A 20,759-nucleotide genomic window follows, 5' to 3' on the forward strand; every position below is an offset into this window, starting at 1 on the left:
GTTTCTAAAATAATAACAATTACTTTGTGATCATTCGAAAGGAGTTTTTTAAATGATGCATTTGTTTTTGTTAGGAGTCATGTTTATTATATCATTATCATAATCCTTTATTCTTTGTTCAAAAACACAATCTCTGCAGCAACATTTAAAGACAAACATTTAGCTATGTCAGACAAAACATTTTCTTTTGAAAACTGGAAATGGTACTTCATCTATGCACATCATCCACACCGTGGACCAAAGACACAGAAAGCTGATAGGCTAACACTCAAAAGTTGCCAGCAATCAGATCTCTCATTGGCCGCAGCTGTTCATTGGGCCTCTCCTCAATTAAAATGATCATAACTCTAAATTCCCAAGGATTTTCAGCAGTTTGGTTGTTAAAAATGTCAGACTTTGTCATACATTTTAGTTATATTATGATAGGATACTTTACTATGTTTACTACGTTAAATAAAACGGGAGGGTTTTCATACAAAAAAAGAAAAATGTGTATAGTAACAAAAACAGAAACATGTTTAGTCACAGTCACTTAATATACTGTGACTATGTTCTATCCGTCTGTCTTTCAATGTTATATGAGATACTTAAAGAGGTGGTGCCATGATTTCCCCCCTCTAAAACATGATTATCAGGTATTATGATTATACTAGGAGGAAGATTTTTTTCCAAAAAAGTATACAGAAAGAGTTAAAATGTGGCCACACCCCCAGTTCATTAAGTATGCATGGATGGCATGGTGGGTGGTGACCCAGCTGATATAGCCACACCCCACAGTGTTGGGTGAATGAATGGCAATTGGGGAGGAGTTGATACTGTGACACACTTAGTATCTGTGTTTTTAACTGACACTTTTGACCACAAGGGGCAGCCTCCAAGAGAAAACAAACAAATACTAAGAGAATACATCATTTCTCAAAAAAAAACACATCAGGGGGTCTTGAAGTACTTTCAACCTCCTAGACACATGAAAAACAGAAAAAGTACAAAACTATGGCACCACCTCTTTAAAGTGTGGTTCCTGTGGAAATAAGCCTCGGCTTTCTAGGATCTCCTTTTAGTTGACCTTGTACCAGTGATTTGTACTGTCATGAAACTGTACTTTTTTCTATTGCAAACTTCTAATACATTCTTCAATCAATCAATCAATTCAATCAATCAAAACTGTGTATATATATGTCCTGCTGCAGTGGAGTTATGGCAAGCTGCCCTACATAATATGGGTGCTGTGTTGACATTCAGCCCAGTGGCCAATGAGGCATCTACCTATTTATGTCTCTGGTCCTCACATGTACAGTACACTATCCTGCTGCTGTGGCCCCTCCCCTTGCAACTGACAACAAACCAACACCCCACTGCCACCCCACTACAACAGTGGTTCTCAAACCTTTTCAGGCCGCGACTCCACAAAATGATCATATGAACTGGGGACCCTGACAAGCACTTGGAATTGTAGTAGTTGAGTCATTACATTTAGTTTGACTCGGTTCCACAGATAAATATTGTGAAAATAGCCTATCGTTGCAAGGTTGTAGATCAGCTATTTTCACAATATTTGCCACTTTCTTATATTGTTTGACACTTTTGGCCAGTGTGGGATCACACACTGCCACTTGCACGTTCAAGAGAAGTTCATTTTAATGTAACAACGTGTAGACCTTCCTCAGGAAGTGTGCGTGTGTATCTTTCCAGGTATTAAAAGTCCTTAAATTGTCACTTTACTGTCACCTGGGGACCCCTCCAAAATCACGTGGGGACCCCTCTGGGGGTCCCGGCCCACGGGCTGAGAACCACTACCTTACAACAACTTATGTTCCGAGTTTGATCCAAATTGGATTCAAACTGTGTGAGTTATCACGGAAGGAATTTTCCCTCTGGCACTGTGACAAATGGGAGCGATCGCAATCGACCTGCTTCATTAGATGCATGCTGGTGTAATAGATCAAACAGTGATTAGAAACATACATTCATAGAGAAATCTGCAACGTTTTCCATGGACAATATATTGCCACAATATTCATGATAGTTAAAGGCATACTGTGTAACATTTTCAATTAAAACAAAAGTTATTTCTGAAAATCTTTAGCATTAAATACTTTAAATATAGCTTTTTTCATTTTTGGCATTTACAGTAATGTATGCCCATAAGTAATTATTTTTGCATAGTTGGAAGAAGAAAATGTATATGTGTGTAGATATGTTCATTAATAAATAAAGTGCAGTTACTGTCAAGAGAGGACGTGTCTATGGCTTTGATTCCACACCTGTCATATATATTTCAAGTTGGCCTTTATCCTTTTATGCTTTGAACATTACAAAAAATAGGGAACCGTAGCCAAAGTTTAACATATTTTCTTGTTATCTTGTTGGCAACGTTTAACATTATTCTACTGCAAATAAGTGGACAGGAGGGGACAAAAACATAACCTAAAACACTAGATAGAACATTCCAGAATATTGACCTCAGATCAGTCAACTGAATGAACGTCCTACTTATTCAGCATGATGTGACCTTGATCCAAATCAGACTAAACAGGTCATTCAACTTCACACTTCCCAGGTTTGTCTGCTAGCACGGGTCAGATGGAAATGTCAGGCTTAACATCAGCGAATCACAGCTGGCTTGGTACCGAACATGCTGAAGGGACTGGGGGGAGAGAGAGAGAGAGAGAGATTGAGAGAGAGAGAGAGAGAGAGAGAGAGAGAGAGAGAGATAGGGGGGGGGGGGGGGGGGGAGAGAGAGAGAGAGATAGAGAGAGAGAAAGAAAGAAAGACAAAAATTATGTATGAGACTGCAGAGAGATTAGTCATGTCTTTTTACCTGGATGTGGTGTCACCTCACATATCCGACTGACTGCAGTACATGTCATAATGTCAATCTAAATTTAAAACATTGTTTTTCAACGTCTGGTCTGGTCTTTTTTTTTTTTAATGGGGGTCCGTGGCCTAATTATCAAATGAAAATGGCGGTCCTTGACATGAAAACGTTTGACAATCCTTGACCTGAAACTATTGAGTTTTCTGCTTGTTTATGTAGCCTATTGTAACTCAGATAAAAACATAAAATAGATAATCAAGTTGTTTTGTGATGTCCAATGTAATTACGCATGACAGAAAAGTCACACAAGCATCTTTTACATGCATTATAAAGGTATATATTTGAACTACAGTGTTAAATGGTGCATTTGTATAGCGCCTTTATCCAAAGCGCTTTACATAGATTGTGCATTACATTCACTCATTCATACACAGATGGCGGAGAAAACCATGTAAGGCATCAACTTGCTCATCGGGAGCAATTAGGGGTTCAGAGTCTTGCTCAAGGACACTTAAACACTACCTCTCGGGGAGCCCGGGATCAAACAGGGAACCTCGCGGTTCCCATCCGACCACTCTACCGGCCACTCTACACCTGAGCCACTGGATTAAAGCAAAATAAAATCTCACGGCTGAACATTTTGTCAGGCGAAGTCCTAGAATGAAATATGCATGGACACTCACCTCTTGAGTTGAGCAGCAGAGGAGGAGGCGCTTCGTACCAGCAGCCTCTTAGTAGAAGAGGAAGAGAAGGACAGAGGAACCTTGGAGGACTTTGGAGGAAGTGGGAGGGTGCTGTGGGAGGTCTTAGACAAGTGCAACCTGGATAGAAACACACACATAAGACCCAAAGGCTTTGGTAATGCTTGTTCAAGCTGTAAACATGCTATGTACTGTAGCAACAAGAACTTGTTAGGGGAAATGGAAGATGGTATGACAAAGTTCACTGGAGGGGACTGAACCTGTAAGAGCCATAAATACAGATTCCTATAATTAACCCCATGACTAGAGGGCTCGGTCCTGGCCAAGGCTGGCCAGGTTACTAATGAGGTGGCAATCAAGGCTAGGTGTTGCCGAGAAGCAAACAGTTTTGCCTGTGCTCTGTGTGCATGTTTGTGGACCGTATTTTGCTTTCATATTTTTTTTGTATTCAAGTACAGAGAGTGGCGGAAGATTTTGGTAGGAGAAAATGGACACTTTGTTTTGAGCTACAAGGAACATTTTGAAATGTAGGGCACAAATCTCACCAATCCTTGGGAATTTAGAGTTATGATCATTTTAATTGAGGAGAGGCCCAATGAACAGCTGCGGCCAATGAGAGATCTGATTGCTGGCAACTTTTGAGTGTTAGCCTATCAGCTTTCAGTGTCTTTGGTCCATGGTGTGGATGATGTGCATAGATGAAGTACCATTTCCAGTTTTCAAAAGAAAATGTTTTGTCTGACATAGCTAAATGTTTGTCTTTAAATGTTGCTGCAGAGATTGTGTTTTTGAACAAAGAATAAAGGATTATGATAATTATATAATAAACATGACTCCTAACAAAAACAAATGCGTAATTTAAAAAACTACGGTCCATAGTTCAACCCTGGGCTCCTACTAGCCGCAAATTGCAACTCTAGATTCTTTAATTCTTTAATTATTGTTGAATCTAGCCAATGTTGAAGGACGAAATATAAATGACACAGACAGCAGCAGTAAGCGAAAAATCAGGGAGAGAGAGAATGATATACCGTACGCATGACAACTGGGATTTAACTTTAGGCCTACTTTAGCCAATTTTGTGCAGAACTTAGCTTATTTTATGAACAACTGAATACGTGAAGTTGCCTTTTCGCCAACCATGATAAGTTCTCTCACTCAGCTATAATTTGAGACACTGGTGCTGCCTACTGGCGATCTTTCTTTTCTTGATAATTGCCAGTAGGGCCCAGTTAGGGCCTCGCCTTAATTTTCAGTCCTGTTGAGAACTCTAGTGCTTCTGTGTGTGTGTGTGTGTGTGTGTGTGTGTGTGTGTGTGTGTGTGTGTGTGTGTGTGTGTGTGTGTGTGTGTGTGTGTGTGTGTGTGTGTGTGTGTGTGTGTGCAAAAAGCATGTGTTTCCTACTAAATGTATACTGTAACACTACCTTGGATTCAATTGGAACAATGTTAACAGTTTTGGACATACAAGGTTTCCAGCCAACAGCAACAACATGGTAACACCCATCCCATCATAAGCCCATCCCAGGGTACCTTGTGGAAGAGGCAGATCTGGACAGGAGCCGTTGACCTTTCAGAGCTCTGAGGTTGTCTCCCTGAGTCAGGGGTGCATCTCTGCAGTTATTCTACACACACACACACACACACACACACACACACACACACACACACACACACACACTTACTTTAGCCTTACGTCTGTGCAATATATCTTTTACAGAGCAAACACAATCGACTGGCATGATTCGATTGACTTTATCTGGACTGATCCAATTTAATTGGCATCACTTAATTCTCTTCTTGGCCATCCATGTTATATATCCCTTCTAATATAACTAGTATTGACATGGAACTAGGGCTGTCACAATTATGACATTTTACGTGACAAATAATTGTCACACAAGCTTGAAGATCTGCCATTTCCGCCGAGTTTTGAAAACGTTTGAAAGCATATGATTTTTGTATCTCAAATAATTAAGCCAACACCCCCCCCCCCCCCCCCCCCCCCCCCACCTTACCTCGTCCAGGCTGTATGACTTGCAGAGGGTGGTTTTGATGGACAGGTCGTCCATGCTAGAGACGAGGCGGGACATGAGCTGATGCTCCGAGGCAGGAAGGAGCTGCTGCTGATGCTCCTGCTTCTGCAGCTGCAGCTGCTGCCGTCGGCTCTGTCTCTGCTGCTGGAGCTTCTGTTTGGAGCGATGGACGTCTCCCTGCACCCACAGGCCGTGCTGCTTCCTGCACACATCATGCACATTGGTGGTGTAAAAAAAAGAATCCATCCAAATCCAAGGTGTGATTAGGGCTGTCACGATATGACATTTTACATGACGATTAATTGTCACTCAAATAATTGGCGATTAACGATTTAAGTAGTAAGTTGTCAAATATGTCAGTAATTTATTTGTGTGTTTAGATTATGTGTCATATCTGCCATATGCAACTTCAAAGCCTAAAAGCCAAACAGAAATGTAATTATCAACGACAAAAACACAATAAAAAAATAACATTGATAGTGGAAATAGCCGATCTACAAGCTCACAACGCGTCGCGATGCGACGCGTTGTGAGCTTGTAGATCTGCTATTTCCACTATTTCTGACATTTTTCAACATTCACGATTATGACGATTATGACAAAATAATTGCGATAATGTCAAATAAACACGATTAGACGATTATGTAATAATTGTGACAGCCCTAGGTGTGATGCATCGTAGAATCGAATCGTTACCTGGTGAGGGCATGTGCCAACGGCGCACACCTCTAATACACATACAAAAGCGCACAAGGACAGATCTACGTGCTCATAGCTTATACATCTGCTATTTTCACTAGTTTGGGTTCCTTCCAGGAAAACATCTAATTTATTTATTTTCCTTTTTTTTTTTTTTTAGTTATACCATGTAACTTTTTTTATAAAACAAATCTTAAAATTGTCCTAACTGTTAAATCACTAAAGTTTTAGAACACCCACTCCGTTATTTTCAGCTTCTAAAACCTTCTCTTTATATGTTTTCTACTTAGCCATGACAGGGGCGGGATTTCCTGGCAAAATTACGTCATCTGCATCATCTGTACATGTTGTGTATACGTTGGCCAATCACATCGCGGATCATACACACATGATACACTACCAGCCAATCTGCCGTCTCTTCAGGAAGTAGCCTCCCTCAGCTACAGTGTTTACGATGGTGAAGGATTCTTAACCTCTTAATCCCCAAATCCTGGCCAGAAAATTACGTTGTACCCCTCCACGGATTCGTATCGGTCGCGGTGGTTTGCGGCGCCGCTCCGGTGGTCCGCGACGAATCCGGGCGAAAAACGGCGGAAAAAAAGCAATACCGCTACTGACCACTAGTTTAGCAACTTACACAGTATAGCTTTAAGTTTGGGAACCACTGCTTAAAATAAGTGAAGTTATTTTCCTCGTCACCGATTTCGTCCCCATTTAGAAGTGATTACCCCCAAGGTCAATGTTGGAGCTGTGACCGCATGTGTGGTGTATATTTTGTATGTGTTTATTTCAGAGAGGTAGTGGTCCTGGGTTCCAATGATGAAGCCAAGTTCTCTGTGTGTGTGTGTGTGTGTGTGTGTGTGTGTGTGTGTGTGTGTGTGTGTGTGTGTGTGTGCGTGCGTGCGTGCGTGCGTGCGTGCGTGCGTGCGTGCGTGCGTGCGTGCGTGCGTGCGTGCGTGCGTGCGTGCGTGCATGTACCGGTATGTGTGTGTGCGTTTGTGCGTGTGCTTTTTTTTACCATTACAAAAACATATCCAACTAAGTTAAGACTTACTCCTCCAGGAAGTCCTGCTGTGGTCCGATGATGGAACCGGGCCGACATATTCTGATCCAGGCGATAGCCTCGGCCGCAGTGAATCTGAAGTGCTTCATCAGGTAGCAGCCAATCAGAGTGCCAGTACGCCCTAGACCCGCTGGGATTGGATAGTTTAAAGACATATTAATAACTAGAGGTAAATTGATGGTGCATCAATGCAACGTACAGCCCAGTCAGGGGCGGGCATTTGCTCTACGCAGACTACGCAACTGCGTAGAGCCCCAAGGCAGAGGGGGCCCCCTGCTGGGCTCATTATTCTGAGCATTTAGAAAAAAAAAGTAAGTCTCTAGCCCATTCCTGTCAAAAGTTATGATTGTTTAAAGAATTGACCAAGTGCTCACTGGAGTCAATAGGTTTCACACAGAGATCAAACTTCCTTCGCCAAACAGGAAGTGCCCTTCACCAAACAGGAAGTGCCTCTATATCTCATGAACCGTTTGTCGTACAGACTCGGGGCTGGTGTCATATGACTTGATTAAGAGTCCTTAACCTTAATTGGCGCTTCCTTCGCCAAACAGGAAGTGCCCTTCACCAAACAGGAAGTGCCTCTATATCTCATGAACCGTTTGTCGTACAGACTTGTGGCTGGTGTCATATGACTTCATCAAGAGTCCTTCACCTTAATTGGTTTAACTTAGTCCTGTCCCCTCTTCTGATTGGCTGTTGCCCCTTGTGACGTGGGTAGAGCTGCGAGGGCCCGGTCATTGCTGCTTGCAGCTTTAATTTTATCAAAATTTTGAAAAATAATAATTAAATTAAATAATTAATAATTAAAATATAATTTTAAAGTATTATTATTCACTGATATTCCCTTATTGTTATTAAAATAATTATTGTCCTGCATCAAATATGTCCTGTATAAAAATATACATATAGGCCTACTCTATATAGGCTACCTTACTGTACTCTTCTTAAATTAATCAAATAGATCCAAAATGATTGTGGTTAGGTATTTAAAACCAACCATAATGACAACAAATAGGCTTCCTCTGCCTCTGCTCTTCATTGTCTTGTCAAGTTCATCGTCTTGTCATGCTAAATCATCACTTTTTCAGAATAGGTATTGAGTTGGAGGGTGGCATTTTTAATTCCTGCACTTCGCACGCACGCATACTGTTTTTTTTCACGCATATCTATTTTTCACGCGCGCTCATGGGGGGGGGGGGGGCCTCTTTTACTACCTTTGTGGGGAGCCCCCAGTTTATAAAAACCGCCCCTGAGCCCAGTAGCACCAAAAAAACCTTTATAGCTCATACACACTAATATATGTGCCACACATAGTTTCATATAAACCAGTGTCATACATATTCTGAAGAAAACCTGGAGACTGACATTCCTGCACACATACACATTAGTGGTGTCAAAAATAATCGATTCAGCAATGCATCGCATGGTGCACGATTCTGCATTGATGACAGGAGAGTGACTGATTACACAGCAGTTTCGAAATAAAATAATGTTGTTCAGTATATCTGACTGCTTGTATGACATGTTGTGCAGTAATATAGAAAAGTGTGATGCGTCGAGATGAGTCGTGATGCATCGTAGAGACTGACATTCAGTACTTGTGTCTAACTAAAAAACTAAATCTAAAGTTTGCAATGGACGAGGCCAAGTCTTGCAAAGGACAAATTGACACATAGTGATGATCCCTGGTATCAAGATACTCAACTATAGTAAAAATAGGTTGGACCATTAGACCGCAATGGAGACAAGCCCCTGGGTCTTTTTGTGTTATCCTTTTAGCATAACCTTTGACTGTACTACCTGTACTGTTAGAAATCGTATTAATAAAGTATTCGATCAATCAATCAATCAATCAATCAATCAATCAATCAATCAATCCAAAAGAATGTACTTAAGTACAGAGTAAATATATAGTTACTTTACACCAGGGGTCTTCAATGTTTTCAGGCCAGGGACCCCTTTGCTGAGAGAGAGAGATGAAGCAGGGACCCCCTCTACATATTGTATAAATGTGTGATGCAGATTAGATAGATTCATAGACTTGTTTGACATCACTGTCATCAGTCTATGTTGGATTCGTGTTTTTAGTTAACTTGACCTTTCACTCTGTACTTGGTCTTCTCTTTTTTACCTCTACACCAAAGCTATTTGCCAAACATAGCCGATCTACAAGCTCTCAAGAGCTTGTAGAACTAAAGCTTGTAGGCTAAAGTTCTCCTCAGAATAGGGAATGCGATTGTTCGGGTTGTTTGAAAAGAATGATCCTATCACAAAGATTTGGTGGCCCCTCTGTAGTAACTCTGAGGACCCCCTAGGGGTCCCGGATCCCCTGTTGAAGACCCCTGCTTTACACCGCTGCCTACCTTTGCAATGCACAGCCACGGCTCCCTCGGCCGCCTCACACACGTGTAGGAAGCGGCGGGTGATGAGGTCAGAGGGCGTGGTTCCATCCAAGAAGAACAGGTCATGGTGCTCAAAACCCCCCTCCTCAAACCGCCTCCCCTCGTACAACTTTCTGTTGAGACGGACTACATCCGTCACGTTGTTTTGGCGAAAGTACGGAAAATAGGCCTCTGGAGCGTGTAGAGGATAGCCTAGAGAGTAACACAAATACTTAGCACTGGCGGTTTGACGCACAGTATTCAGAGAAATGTACAGTTTGATAGCTTTGTGACCTTGGTTGAAAGGTGTTGAACTGATACTGGCTGAACTCGAATCAACTTTTGATACAACATACTTTGTTTTCCACTGCAGATACTACTAACTGCAGAACAAAACAGGTTTCTCATAAACTTTTAGGTGAGAGAAAGGCCATGCATTTGCTCAGTATTGAGTCATTTCACATTTACAAAGGCTGCACTAGACGGTGTAGCAGACGAGACCGAGCCGTGACATGGTATACGCCCATGTTATAGCCTCTCAGCCTATGGGACCGCCGTTTCATTGGCTAGGAGCTGTCGCCATGGTGACATGGCTATTCCCAGGCTATGGGAGCTATATGGTTGCAAACACGCTAGAAAATTACAGCAGTGTCCCGCTTCTTCACATACCAACAACACCAAGCATCAAGACGTCTTTTCCTTGCTCCACGAAAAAAGAATTTGAGTGCGCGTCCCTGCAAATGCATGGAACGAAATGGACCCCTACAGACACTTATGACGGCCGTGCATGTTTGCATCGAGCGACAGCTGCGAGCCCCCGAAAGGGGTGAGCTTCTAGTAGGGTTACAAGAGGTGATACCAAAAACAGGCTCCAGGTACTGAAGTAAAAACCACCACAGGAAAAAAAGATGAGCAGAGTCGAGTCGAGTTGAGCCGGTACCATGCAGTGGAAAAGCACCATCAAATGCTGTGATGGTTGTTTTAGAGACAGACTCACCATTCTCTATCTTACTGCGAGCATGGGGTCCACTGAATGCCAGAATCTTCCCTGGAATGATCCAGTTCATATCGCCATTCTCTACTCGCTAGAGAGAGAGAGAGAGAGAGAGAGAGAGAGAGAGAGAGAGAGAGAGAGAGAGAAAAGAGATGTTGAAAGAAAGTCAAACCCTGTTCAGCAAATCGTCACTGTCAGCCATAACCTCATTATCTCTTTTTGTTGTTTTTTTACTTAATGCCCTACTTCATCATACAATGTGTCAAGTAGTGAAAACAGAAGTGTTTTGAACTTCTAGATTAGCTAGATAATTTTCATTATTTAAGAAAGATTTTACTCCAGTAGCGGTTTTGGACATACAAGGAAAGATACAAGGCAGTGCAGCGACACTGTGAAAGCCACTGCTGATGTTAATAGATAGTGACAGCTAATCTACTGAAGAATCAATGGCAGCCATTATTGTTGTTGTGTCTTTACCTCATAATGTTCATATTCCTCCACATCAAAGCTTTCAAAGTCCAGAAAGCCATACTGTAATGCCTGAGAGAGAGAGAGAGAGAGAGAGAGAGAGAGAGAGAGAGAGAGAGAGAGAGAGAGACAGACAGACAGACAGACACAGGGGTAGACAAGAGACACAGACAGGCAATGTCACGTAAATAAGCGATCTATACCTATTTGCGTGCCAGTGACACCCACACTTAAAATTGTACATCTACAAGCTTGTAGATATGCATTTTTTGGTGCGTGACACCGCTCGCGAAGAAGTACATCGAGGCCCTTAATGTTCATCTCACTCCCTGATCATTAAGCAACACGGAAACGCATTCATCCCAATAAAGCACATTGAGTTGAAAGCGAATGAAACAAATCTAAAAGGACAGTGAGACAGAGCACAACTTGTCGTTCATTCAAGCATCCAGCGCAGCATGTTTTTTTTTAATGTGACCCTCCTGCAGCCATGATCTGTGATGTCATTCTGATCCCTCACTTTGATGAAAACCCCTCCCCCACACGATCGACCGCTGCTAGCTGACTCCATGTCTCCCTCAACTTTAATGAGACTAAAGGATTAACCATGGGAACATGACGGGGACAGACAGAGAGAGAGAGAGAGAGAGAGAGAGAGAGAGAGAGCGAGAGAGAGAGAGAGAGAGAGAGAGAGAGAGAGAGATAATAAGGAAGTACTGTATGTTTGTATCATGAGCCAGGCTGTGTACCTTTCGCATTCCTTGTAGGCAGTCGAGGATGGTGAGGTTATAAGAGCACTCCACCACTCCTGCATCCCTGGAAGACACACACGCACGCACACACACACACACACACACACGCACACACACACACGCGCGCACACACACACACACACACACACACACACACACACACACACACACACACACACACATACACACACACACACACACACACACACACATACACACACACACACACGCATTATTGTATTGCTCTCTCTGAGTATCATTCCACACAAAGAATCTGTAATATATCATTGGTTCGTTAGTGTAAAGCCAATCTGGGAACGCTTTAAGATTTTTTTTCCTTTGTTTTGCTTCTGGGGGCACAACCTCCTTTTTGTATAAAACAGGAACTCGGATTTGTCTCCTCCCCTTTTCAGTTCCTACTGAGAGATTAGTGTAAAGCGAACTAAAGTCTCTCTGTACGATGACACTGCACTGTGTACTGTTTTTGTATGTTGACAGGAGCCAGCCATAGGATAGAATCAACAATGCTAGGCCAGCAAAATAATATATCTTAAAGATATATTATTTTTCTATGATTATAAATAGCTACCGCAGTAAATTATCATTGTGCATGTGCATGCATGTGCGTGTGTGTGTGTGTGTGTGCGTGTGCGTGTGCGTGTGCACGTGTGCGTGCGTGCGTGCGTGCGTGCGTGCGTGTGTGTGCGCGCTGCTTTAATAGGCGCAATGTGCTGACCATCATTTATTGCTGATGAGGGTCTTTCGACTAAACATTGCACCTAAAGTAGCCTACAGTAAATGAAAGACAGACTTCTTTAGAGACACCTGTCACACACTCACCAAGACATTTCAGGTGTACAATAATCCAACAATTAAAACAATCGTAATAAATGCATGGAAAGTACAGTAACACGTGACTCGTGTGACGCATGATAAAATAAAAATAGTGACCCCTAGATTTGGACCTGACTAAGGCCAGTCATCAATATTGACCTCACAAATGTTACAGTAAGCCACGCTGCCTTTGGGTATAATCAGTGACACCATTGACATCAGCCTGTAAGTGCATGAGTGTGTCAGCGTTTGTTTGTCATGATCGTGCCTAGCGCAGGTTAAGCTGGGATTTGCCGCGTTCCAGTGTCTCTAGTCTAGATAGGCAGTAAAGATAGTAATAACAGTCATTACACACACACACACACACACACACACACACACACACACACACACACACACACACACACACACACATACACACACACACACACACTATTTCGGGCATGAAATTAGACATTTTTGGACTTAAGTTTTTAAGGGCAGAACAGACCATAGAACAAGCCTGTAGAACATCCAGGCCAAGACCATGTTTCAATGTTACATGAGATACATAAAGGGTTCCTGCGTAAATAAGCCGTCAACCTTACTAGGATCTCCTTTTAGTTGACCTTGTACCAGTGAACTGTACTGTCACGAAACTGTACCTTTTCCCATGCAACCTTCTAATAAAGTCTTCGATCAATCAATCACAGCTTGAAAAGGAGTTATTTTTTAGAGTACCTAAAAGGCAGATAGGCTGCGTTGTTCCCTGAGATCAGAGTCCTGTAGGCTTCTTCTGGACTCCTCTTCAAATAGATTACCTGGAGAGAGAGACAGACAGACAGACAGACAGACAGAGAGACAGATGGAGAGAGCTGACCAACCACCAAACTCACAGTGGCTAATCTGGCTTGGTCATATATTATGGTGTTTCTGCATATAATGAAATCATACAGTCATACTGGACATTGTTTCAATTTAGGTAGAGCATGTTTTTGTTATTTAAAGATGGATACACCACGAGGGTTTTTAACTACCACTCTACAAATGTACCTAATGAAAGCTTGTGTAAGGATTGAGTCAGTAATTGTGAAAGTACCATGTTGTACATGAAGCTGCATAACACTTGAGCCCTATTATCTTAAGATGGTGCTGTTGATTTTCAAAGATTTTGATTGAGCCTATAATGACATGCCCAAAATAGGGATACCGGGTTGAAGAGTGAAAGTGAAAGTGTTATTATAAATGGATGTATAATGGATGTAGTATGGTATGGATCTATAAAAGGATCTATGTATGATGAATTGATGCATGTAAGCGGAGGTGTCAGAATGGATCAATGGATGGTGGGTGGGTATTGGTTGCCTGCCAGACAGACAGACAGACAGACAGACAGACAGACAGTAGAACAGCATACTTACAGCATAGGCACCTATGAGGGTAGCAGCATTGGCTCTCTTTCTCTGGTCATAACTGGTGTAGTGGACTAATTTCTTTCTGGATATCGCTAATGACTGGAATGACAAAAGTAAATGAATGTGTCTGACTCTGAAACATTCTGGTAAGACCCAAAGTGGGTTGCAGGAGAATTACAAAAATAAAAATACCATAAATTGATATTACATTGTTCCCAGGTCCATGTAATGGATATAAGGTATGTGCTGGATGAAATATTGCAGGATTGAGAGTGAGTTGACCTTACCTTTAGCTTTTTGTTGAGTTTGCAGCAGTACTTATACAGCATGGCCAGGTTGAGGGGGCCAAAGTCTGCATAGAAACTGAGACACAGGATTATGTAATTATGTAACTACAGTATGTACAGTATGTAACTAACGAAAGATTATTGGTGATCTCATCATTAGTGTCTGGAGTCTTACGAGTTCTAGGGATTTCGTCTTGCTGTGGCCCGAAACATTCCTTGCCTCAATGAACACCATAAGATGTAATGCCTCAACTTGTAGTTTATTCTTTGTTTTGTTTTGTTTTTGTTTTTAACAGCCAACACATTTTCTCCCAATTTATGTGTTGTCAATTTCACACTTGCACTGTGGCTCTTGTCACTGCCTACCCCCATTGTTGGGCTAGGGAGGGTGTATAACAGATCATCACATGTCTCCTCCAATACACTTGGAGTCACCAGCCTCTTCTTTCATTTGACAGTGAGTTATTTCACTGTCAGAGCATGGTATATGTTTGGAGGTTCATGCTATGTCCCCCAGTTCCAATTCCAGCTGAATAAGAACCCCAAACAATCAGCAATAAGGATACAATGCCTTGCCAGCTTGCCGTATTTTCCATCAAGTGAATCCAAATTGTTTTATTCATAAATAACTGATACCGAGTAATTTATTATCACAACTGGCACCCAGCATGTGTGTTCCCATCAAATAAGCCATGGGCATTTTCATTTCTTCAGCAAATCAATCTTTTCTCCACAGACTAAATGCATTAAATAAAACAAAACACAAGGAAAGTATGATATATGTAGTGTGTTGGATTATCTATCTCAAGCGCCCTCAAAAATCAGACAAACCATGGTAGGCTATGCAGTGGAGTTATAGACAATGGGCTAAACATGCCAACAGTGCATGTTGCACAATATAAAGACAGGAGAACTTGATAGACAACATGTTTTAAAGAGAGGACGTTTATGAACTAAGCCCAGTACGTCCTCCGGTAACCAGTATCTCCTCACAGTCCGTCAGCCTTGATTGAGGCTGATAAGCCTACTGGGCCAGAGACCGATGATGGGCTGATGTTACGTCTTATCCGTCGTATCTTATCTAACTCTGTAGCAGAGCAATGCCAAACTCTTGAGATGGTAAGATTGTTGCCTTCTCATCTTACCCATCGGGCTAACAGGTTTCCAACAATCCATCTCTGTTCAGTGATGTTCCAACTCAAACTACAGTCCAAGCCTATCAAACAGCACGCTTATTATGTCAGCCAAGTTAAGTAGGGGTTGAAGAGCAGGGCTGAATACCTGTTGAAACATGGTATAGCAAGACATAGTTCTAGTGCCTGGTGTTTTCCTTGTCTGGTTGAGTTGAAGTGATTAGATGGTTCACCCAGATTCATCATTCATTACAGAACTTTAGAGAGGTGAGTGCTGTAACTATGCCTGATTCGTATCCATTATGTATGGAAGATTGCATTGACAACCTTGGTAGCGCTTCTTACGTGAGAAGCCTGAATTTGTTAAAAGGTTATGTTCCTCGACTTGCACAGATCACATGCAAACTCCTGCCTCTTTGACATTGAATCTCGCCGGAAGTGTGAGTTTGGGAAAGCCAAGCCAGAGTAGCATATCTGGGGAAACAAGTGGGTCAAAGTGGGTCCGCTGGTTTCTGACATCACTGCCATGAAAGAATATCTCTGTAGATTCCAAGAATGTCTGTTTACGGTTACTACAGCCGTTTTTGTAGGTGATTTAACCCCCTTGCTACCTTACTTAGCTCTATTATGAATTTTGTATGGTCACCTGAATGCTAACATGCCTTTGAGAGTGTAATGCCCCTTTACTTGCTGCTCCTAATTTCAGCCGGCCTTTTAAAATTCATGTGGTTGTGAGGGCCCTGTTCACCTGTGCATGTGCTTGTTAGCCTCTCTGTACAGTTCCCATTCACTGACATTTGTTTTCATTTAATGTAAGCTTCAGCTGCTAATTCAATACAGTATGTCCCCCCTTATCCCCCCTTATCCCGATACCCAGGGGGTCGTAACACAAACAGTTCCTCATGTGTCATTAGGCTGGTTTCCACCACAGTATGTTCTATCCGTCTGTCTTTCAATGTTATATGAGATACTTAAAGTGTGGTTCCTGTGGAAATAAGCCTCGGCTTTCTAGGATCTCCTTTTAGTTGACCTTGTACCAGTGATTTGTACTGTCATGAAACTGTACTTTTTTCTATTGCAAACTTCTAATAAATTCTTCAATCAATCAAAAAAACACAGCAAGGTCTGGATTGTAAATGTAACTCAAAAGGGTACATTTCTATATTTGCAGAGTTACAATAACACTGCACAGTATCAGATTTATTTAGCTTAGTTCCAACAAAATAAATTGTTCCATCATTCTATTGCCAAGAGACAACCAGCTTATGCTGTAGATTTATATGGACTTGCCCCCCCCACCCCCGAGCCCTGGTAAAGCTCATTTAACTCTGCTCTGAAAAAGTAGCGAGCCCTTGGCATCACAGGGGTCGAAGTCACATTTTAATTAAATGACATTGTGACAATATGGTGCTAGATACAAATATAGAGTCTACAGATATACAGTACTGTATGTCATCAGGACGATTTGACACCTAAACAGGTCTATGCAAAGAATCGACCTAATGACGTCAATGCTGCACATGTTCTACAATGCGTCCTTTAAGTAGATTATGATTCTATAAATCAGCTGATTTATAGAATTTTGTGCTTTTCTACCTTGTCATGTTAGGCTAGGGCTCCACCAAAATGACGGCGTCGTGCCGGCGTCGTGCCAGCGTCGGACGGCGGCAAAAAATGAACCGGGGCGAATTTGAGCGTCCAACGCTGATGTTGACGTCGGCAGTGGAGCACCCTTCATTAATTAAAACGGGAGCGTTCCCAGCGTTGACGTTGACGCGACGCTCGACGCGCCCTGTGGAGCCGGGGTGTTATAGAGAGCATATTACATAACTTCAGTCAACAGTTTTTAGTTTGAAATTGCACTCATATTGGCTCAGTGTACAAGCTAATATGGATATTCAATATGGCAGGCTTGGCAGCTTCAGTTTACGATATTTATCTAACTTTGTGCAAATCACTTTAAATTACTCGATAGCATGAGGCAAGAATTGAGTCTTATTTATTGGAGGTATTCCAAAATGGAATAACCTGAGGTGAAGGCTAAAGATTCTGCTGAAAGGTTGACATGCTGAACCACTCAACACAAAACAAATGTATATTGTATATGTAGCCCCCACAGTTAGACCAGCCATGAACCAGCGACAACAGCCCTGCTAATCGGGCTCAGCCCTATTAGCACGACTGGTTGTGCGTTGGTCTGGCGAGTGGGAGCCCGGGTTCAATCCCCGCTTCCGCGCATCACTACAATCTGGCGAAGTCGGCAGGACGAGGAGCATGATATCCTCGCGTGAGGGACAGGTCCGCAGCGGTCTGCGGTGTGAAGCATGAGGGCACGCTCTAAAGATCGGGGGGTGATTGTAGCCCCCACAGTTAGTACCAGCCATGAACCAGCGACAACAGCCCTGCTAATCGGAATTGGCCCTATTAGCACGACTGGTTGTGCGTTGGTCTGGCAAGTGGGAACCCCGGGTTCAATCCCGCTTCCGAGCATCACTACACATACCCTTTCTGTTTCAAAATGTCTCTACTAATCTGCTATTGTTTCTTCAAATAAAAACAAAAATAGTGCCAGGCTGCCTATAAAGCCTCTAGATGTCACAAACTGTCCTTTTTGTTGAGGTTATGCTAAGCAAAGACATAAAATTGCAGAAATGTAACAATATACATTCTAGATCAGATGAGGTTAACTTAACGTTTCTGTCTATTAATGTCTACTAACACAGACCTAGTGATGAAGGTACTGTCCAGTCTAAAATAAATGTTGCCGTACACTGGTTGCTCTAAATCCCTGTTCATCACCGGAACGCAACAACTGATCTCACCCTGACCTATATCTTGTAGTGGGAAGAAAACCATGGCTTAACGTAATGTAGTGCTTCACATGCAGAGAATTCAGATGAATGATCAGTTAACTTGTTAGAATGCTTTGGATATAAGTGATTTCTTCTCAAATTAATGGCTTGTATTGTCCCACTGAGCACAGTAAATGGTCAGTAAATTGTCATTCAATTCAGAATGAATGGCTCGCTTCTCACAGAAAGGAATGCCCTATAATACTCTGAAAGGAAATGACTGGCAGTCTGGCACAATTGTCATTCAGACCTAGAATACAACTGGATCACGTGGACCTACTTCTCAATGTATAAAAGAAAGGAAATCTTAAGGAAGGAGTGAGATTAGACTACACATCTTCACGAAACTACATCTGGAATGAAGGATATAGGCCTACTGTATATTTTTGGAGTTGCATAGATTTCTTGCATGACAGGGGCGGGTACAACTCAGTACATGGCTCATCCTGCACTCAGGTGTTAGGGGTAAAGTATCCTACATGCTTGCCCACCAATATGGATTCTAGGGGTTTGAATCAACATGGGTTTTGCATCTATATACCGTACAATTGGCCATGTTCGGGGGAGGGAAACCAGGCAGGCGAGGGCAATCTTTGCCACTTTACATGCTCCTACGAGCTGGGTGTGGCACCTGTCAGCTGGGGAATGTTGAACAGGAGGAGTAGGAAAGAGGGTTTCTTTGTGTCATCACTTCCAATTGTACTTGTTTATTCTGTATCCTGTGTGAGTTCTCTCGCCTGATTGGACAAAATTGGTAGGCTATCCCGACCTGACAATGTGTTGGGAGCTGGAGAGACATGGAGACTCCTGTTACTGAGCAAACATTCTATTGGTTCTATAGCAATGATTACTGTCACAATATAGAGCTATTTAACACTTGTTTTATTTAAAAAAAAACACTTACCCTACCTTTAAAAAAAGAAAGAAAATGGGTAAGTATAAAGGCTGACTGTGTGGCTGACTCATTCAATTGAACTCGGAGAGTGAATAAATGGAACCAAATGGACCCATAATGGTCCATTTGGTGTTACAAATAGATAAATAAACTGAGGATTTTTCTTTGTATCTCACCACCATGTCGGGCAGTGCTTCAGTTCTAAGTGAAGCATGATATGGTTATATTATCTGCCTCTCTGTCCTATGGCTTACCTCTCATAGATGAACTCCTCATCCGTACTGAAGTAATGTGTGTTGGCTGTATTCTTTGGTTTGCCACGGACAGTGGCAAAGTACAGGCGATCTGTGATGGAGGACAGACAGACAGATTGACAGGCAGCCAGACAGACAGAGCACCACAGATTGAGGGCAGATGAAGAATAAACAGGCAGACAGGCGAGCAGATGGGTTGACAGATAATATGGGCAGATGACAATCAGGCAGACAGGGAGCAAATTGCATGTCACACAGAAAGAGAGGAAAGACAGAGGAGGTCAGACAAGAGAAAAACAGGAACATATTATTTCATAATTTTTGAACTTGTGTTTTCATCTTAAATGAATGCCATTGTACCTCAATATACACTGATATTATTGTTTTGATGAAGTTTGTTTAGGCCAATAGGCCTATAGAGTTTAGACAACAGCTGCAGTAGGCCTATAGGGGGGAAATGAGAATGAGAACTCTGCATTTAAGTAGGCTACACTAGGGGTATTTCAGAAGTTGTGCTATTATTGAGAATTGAAATATGTAGGCCTAATAGTTTTAATGACATTTGAAAACAAAAGTGTCTGCTGGGAAAAATTGTAATTCATAAATGTTGAATTGGGTTTCACATGTAGGCTACTCAAGGATTTGTTTTTCTCCATTGGCAATCACTAGGAAGTATGTATTACCTACCTTTGACAAACTCTGACGCACCGCACTGTTCATATTCCTCTGCCATTTGTTATATTATTGCATAAAAGTCTGCTTTTAATGTCCGCCTGGGATGAACGATCCTGTCACAGTACAGTAGTAGGCTACACGTCTTCATGGGTCCGGTGTCGCTTGACTATTTCACCATGATTTCTTGGCTCGAAAGTAAACTAATCAGTCCCATATCACGAACAGCGTGAAAAGAGTGAGGTACTATCATCAAGCGATGACCCCACGCATTGCTGTTCTTGAAGTGTTCCGGTGTGATTCACAGACATACATTTCCAGTGGCAGTTCCATGCGAATAGACGACACTACAGTGACCCAACTCCAACTCCCTCCCTCTACTCTGCGGGGGATTAATCTCTCTGCAAAACAAAAGTGCACTGTCTCAGTCTGTGACTACACAACAATAATAACAAGAACTGGCTGGGACGGTCCACCTTGCTGACCTGCTGTGTGTGTGTGTGTGTGTGTGTGTGTGTGTGTGTGTGT

The 20,759-nt window shown here is 42.2% G+C and overlaps 1 protein-coding gene across 1 annotated transcript; it reads right to left on the bottom strand.

Moving 5' to 3' along the window:
- Positions 1–208: 208 nt before the first annotated feature.
- Positions 209–20,292, bottom strand: LOC308284929 (dual specificity protein phosphatase CDC14AB-like; the record flags this gene model as incomplete). The annotated part of the gene is made up of 14 exons (XM_080725654.1): positions 209–212; positions 3,502–3,639; positions 5,051–5,142; positions 5,536–5,755; positions 7,307–7,445; positions 9,679–9,909; positions 10,694–10,781; positions 11,168–11,230; positions 11,908–11,974; positions 13,465–13,544; positions 14,145–14,237; positions 14,426–14,501; positions 19,560–19,650; positions 20,247–20,292. 14 exons carry the CDS (start codon positions 20,290–20,292, stop codon positions 209–211), a joined length of 1,428 nt encoding a protein of 475 aa, XP_080581780.1.
- Between the last annotated feature and the right edge of the window lie 467 nt (positions 20,293–20,759).

Source organism: Nannobrachium achirus (genome assembly GCF_963921795.1).
Source record: "Nannobrachium achirus genome assembly, chromosome: 5".
Lineage (NCBI taxonomy): Eukaryota > Metazoa > Chordata > Actinopteri > Myctophiformes > Myctophidae > Nannobrachium > Nannobrachium achirus.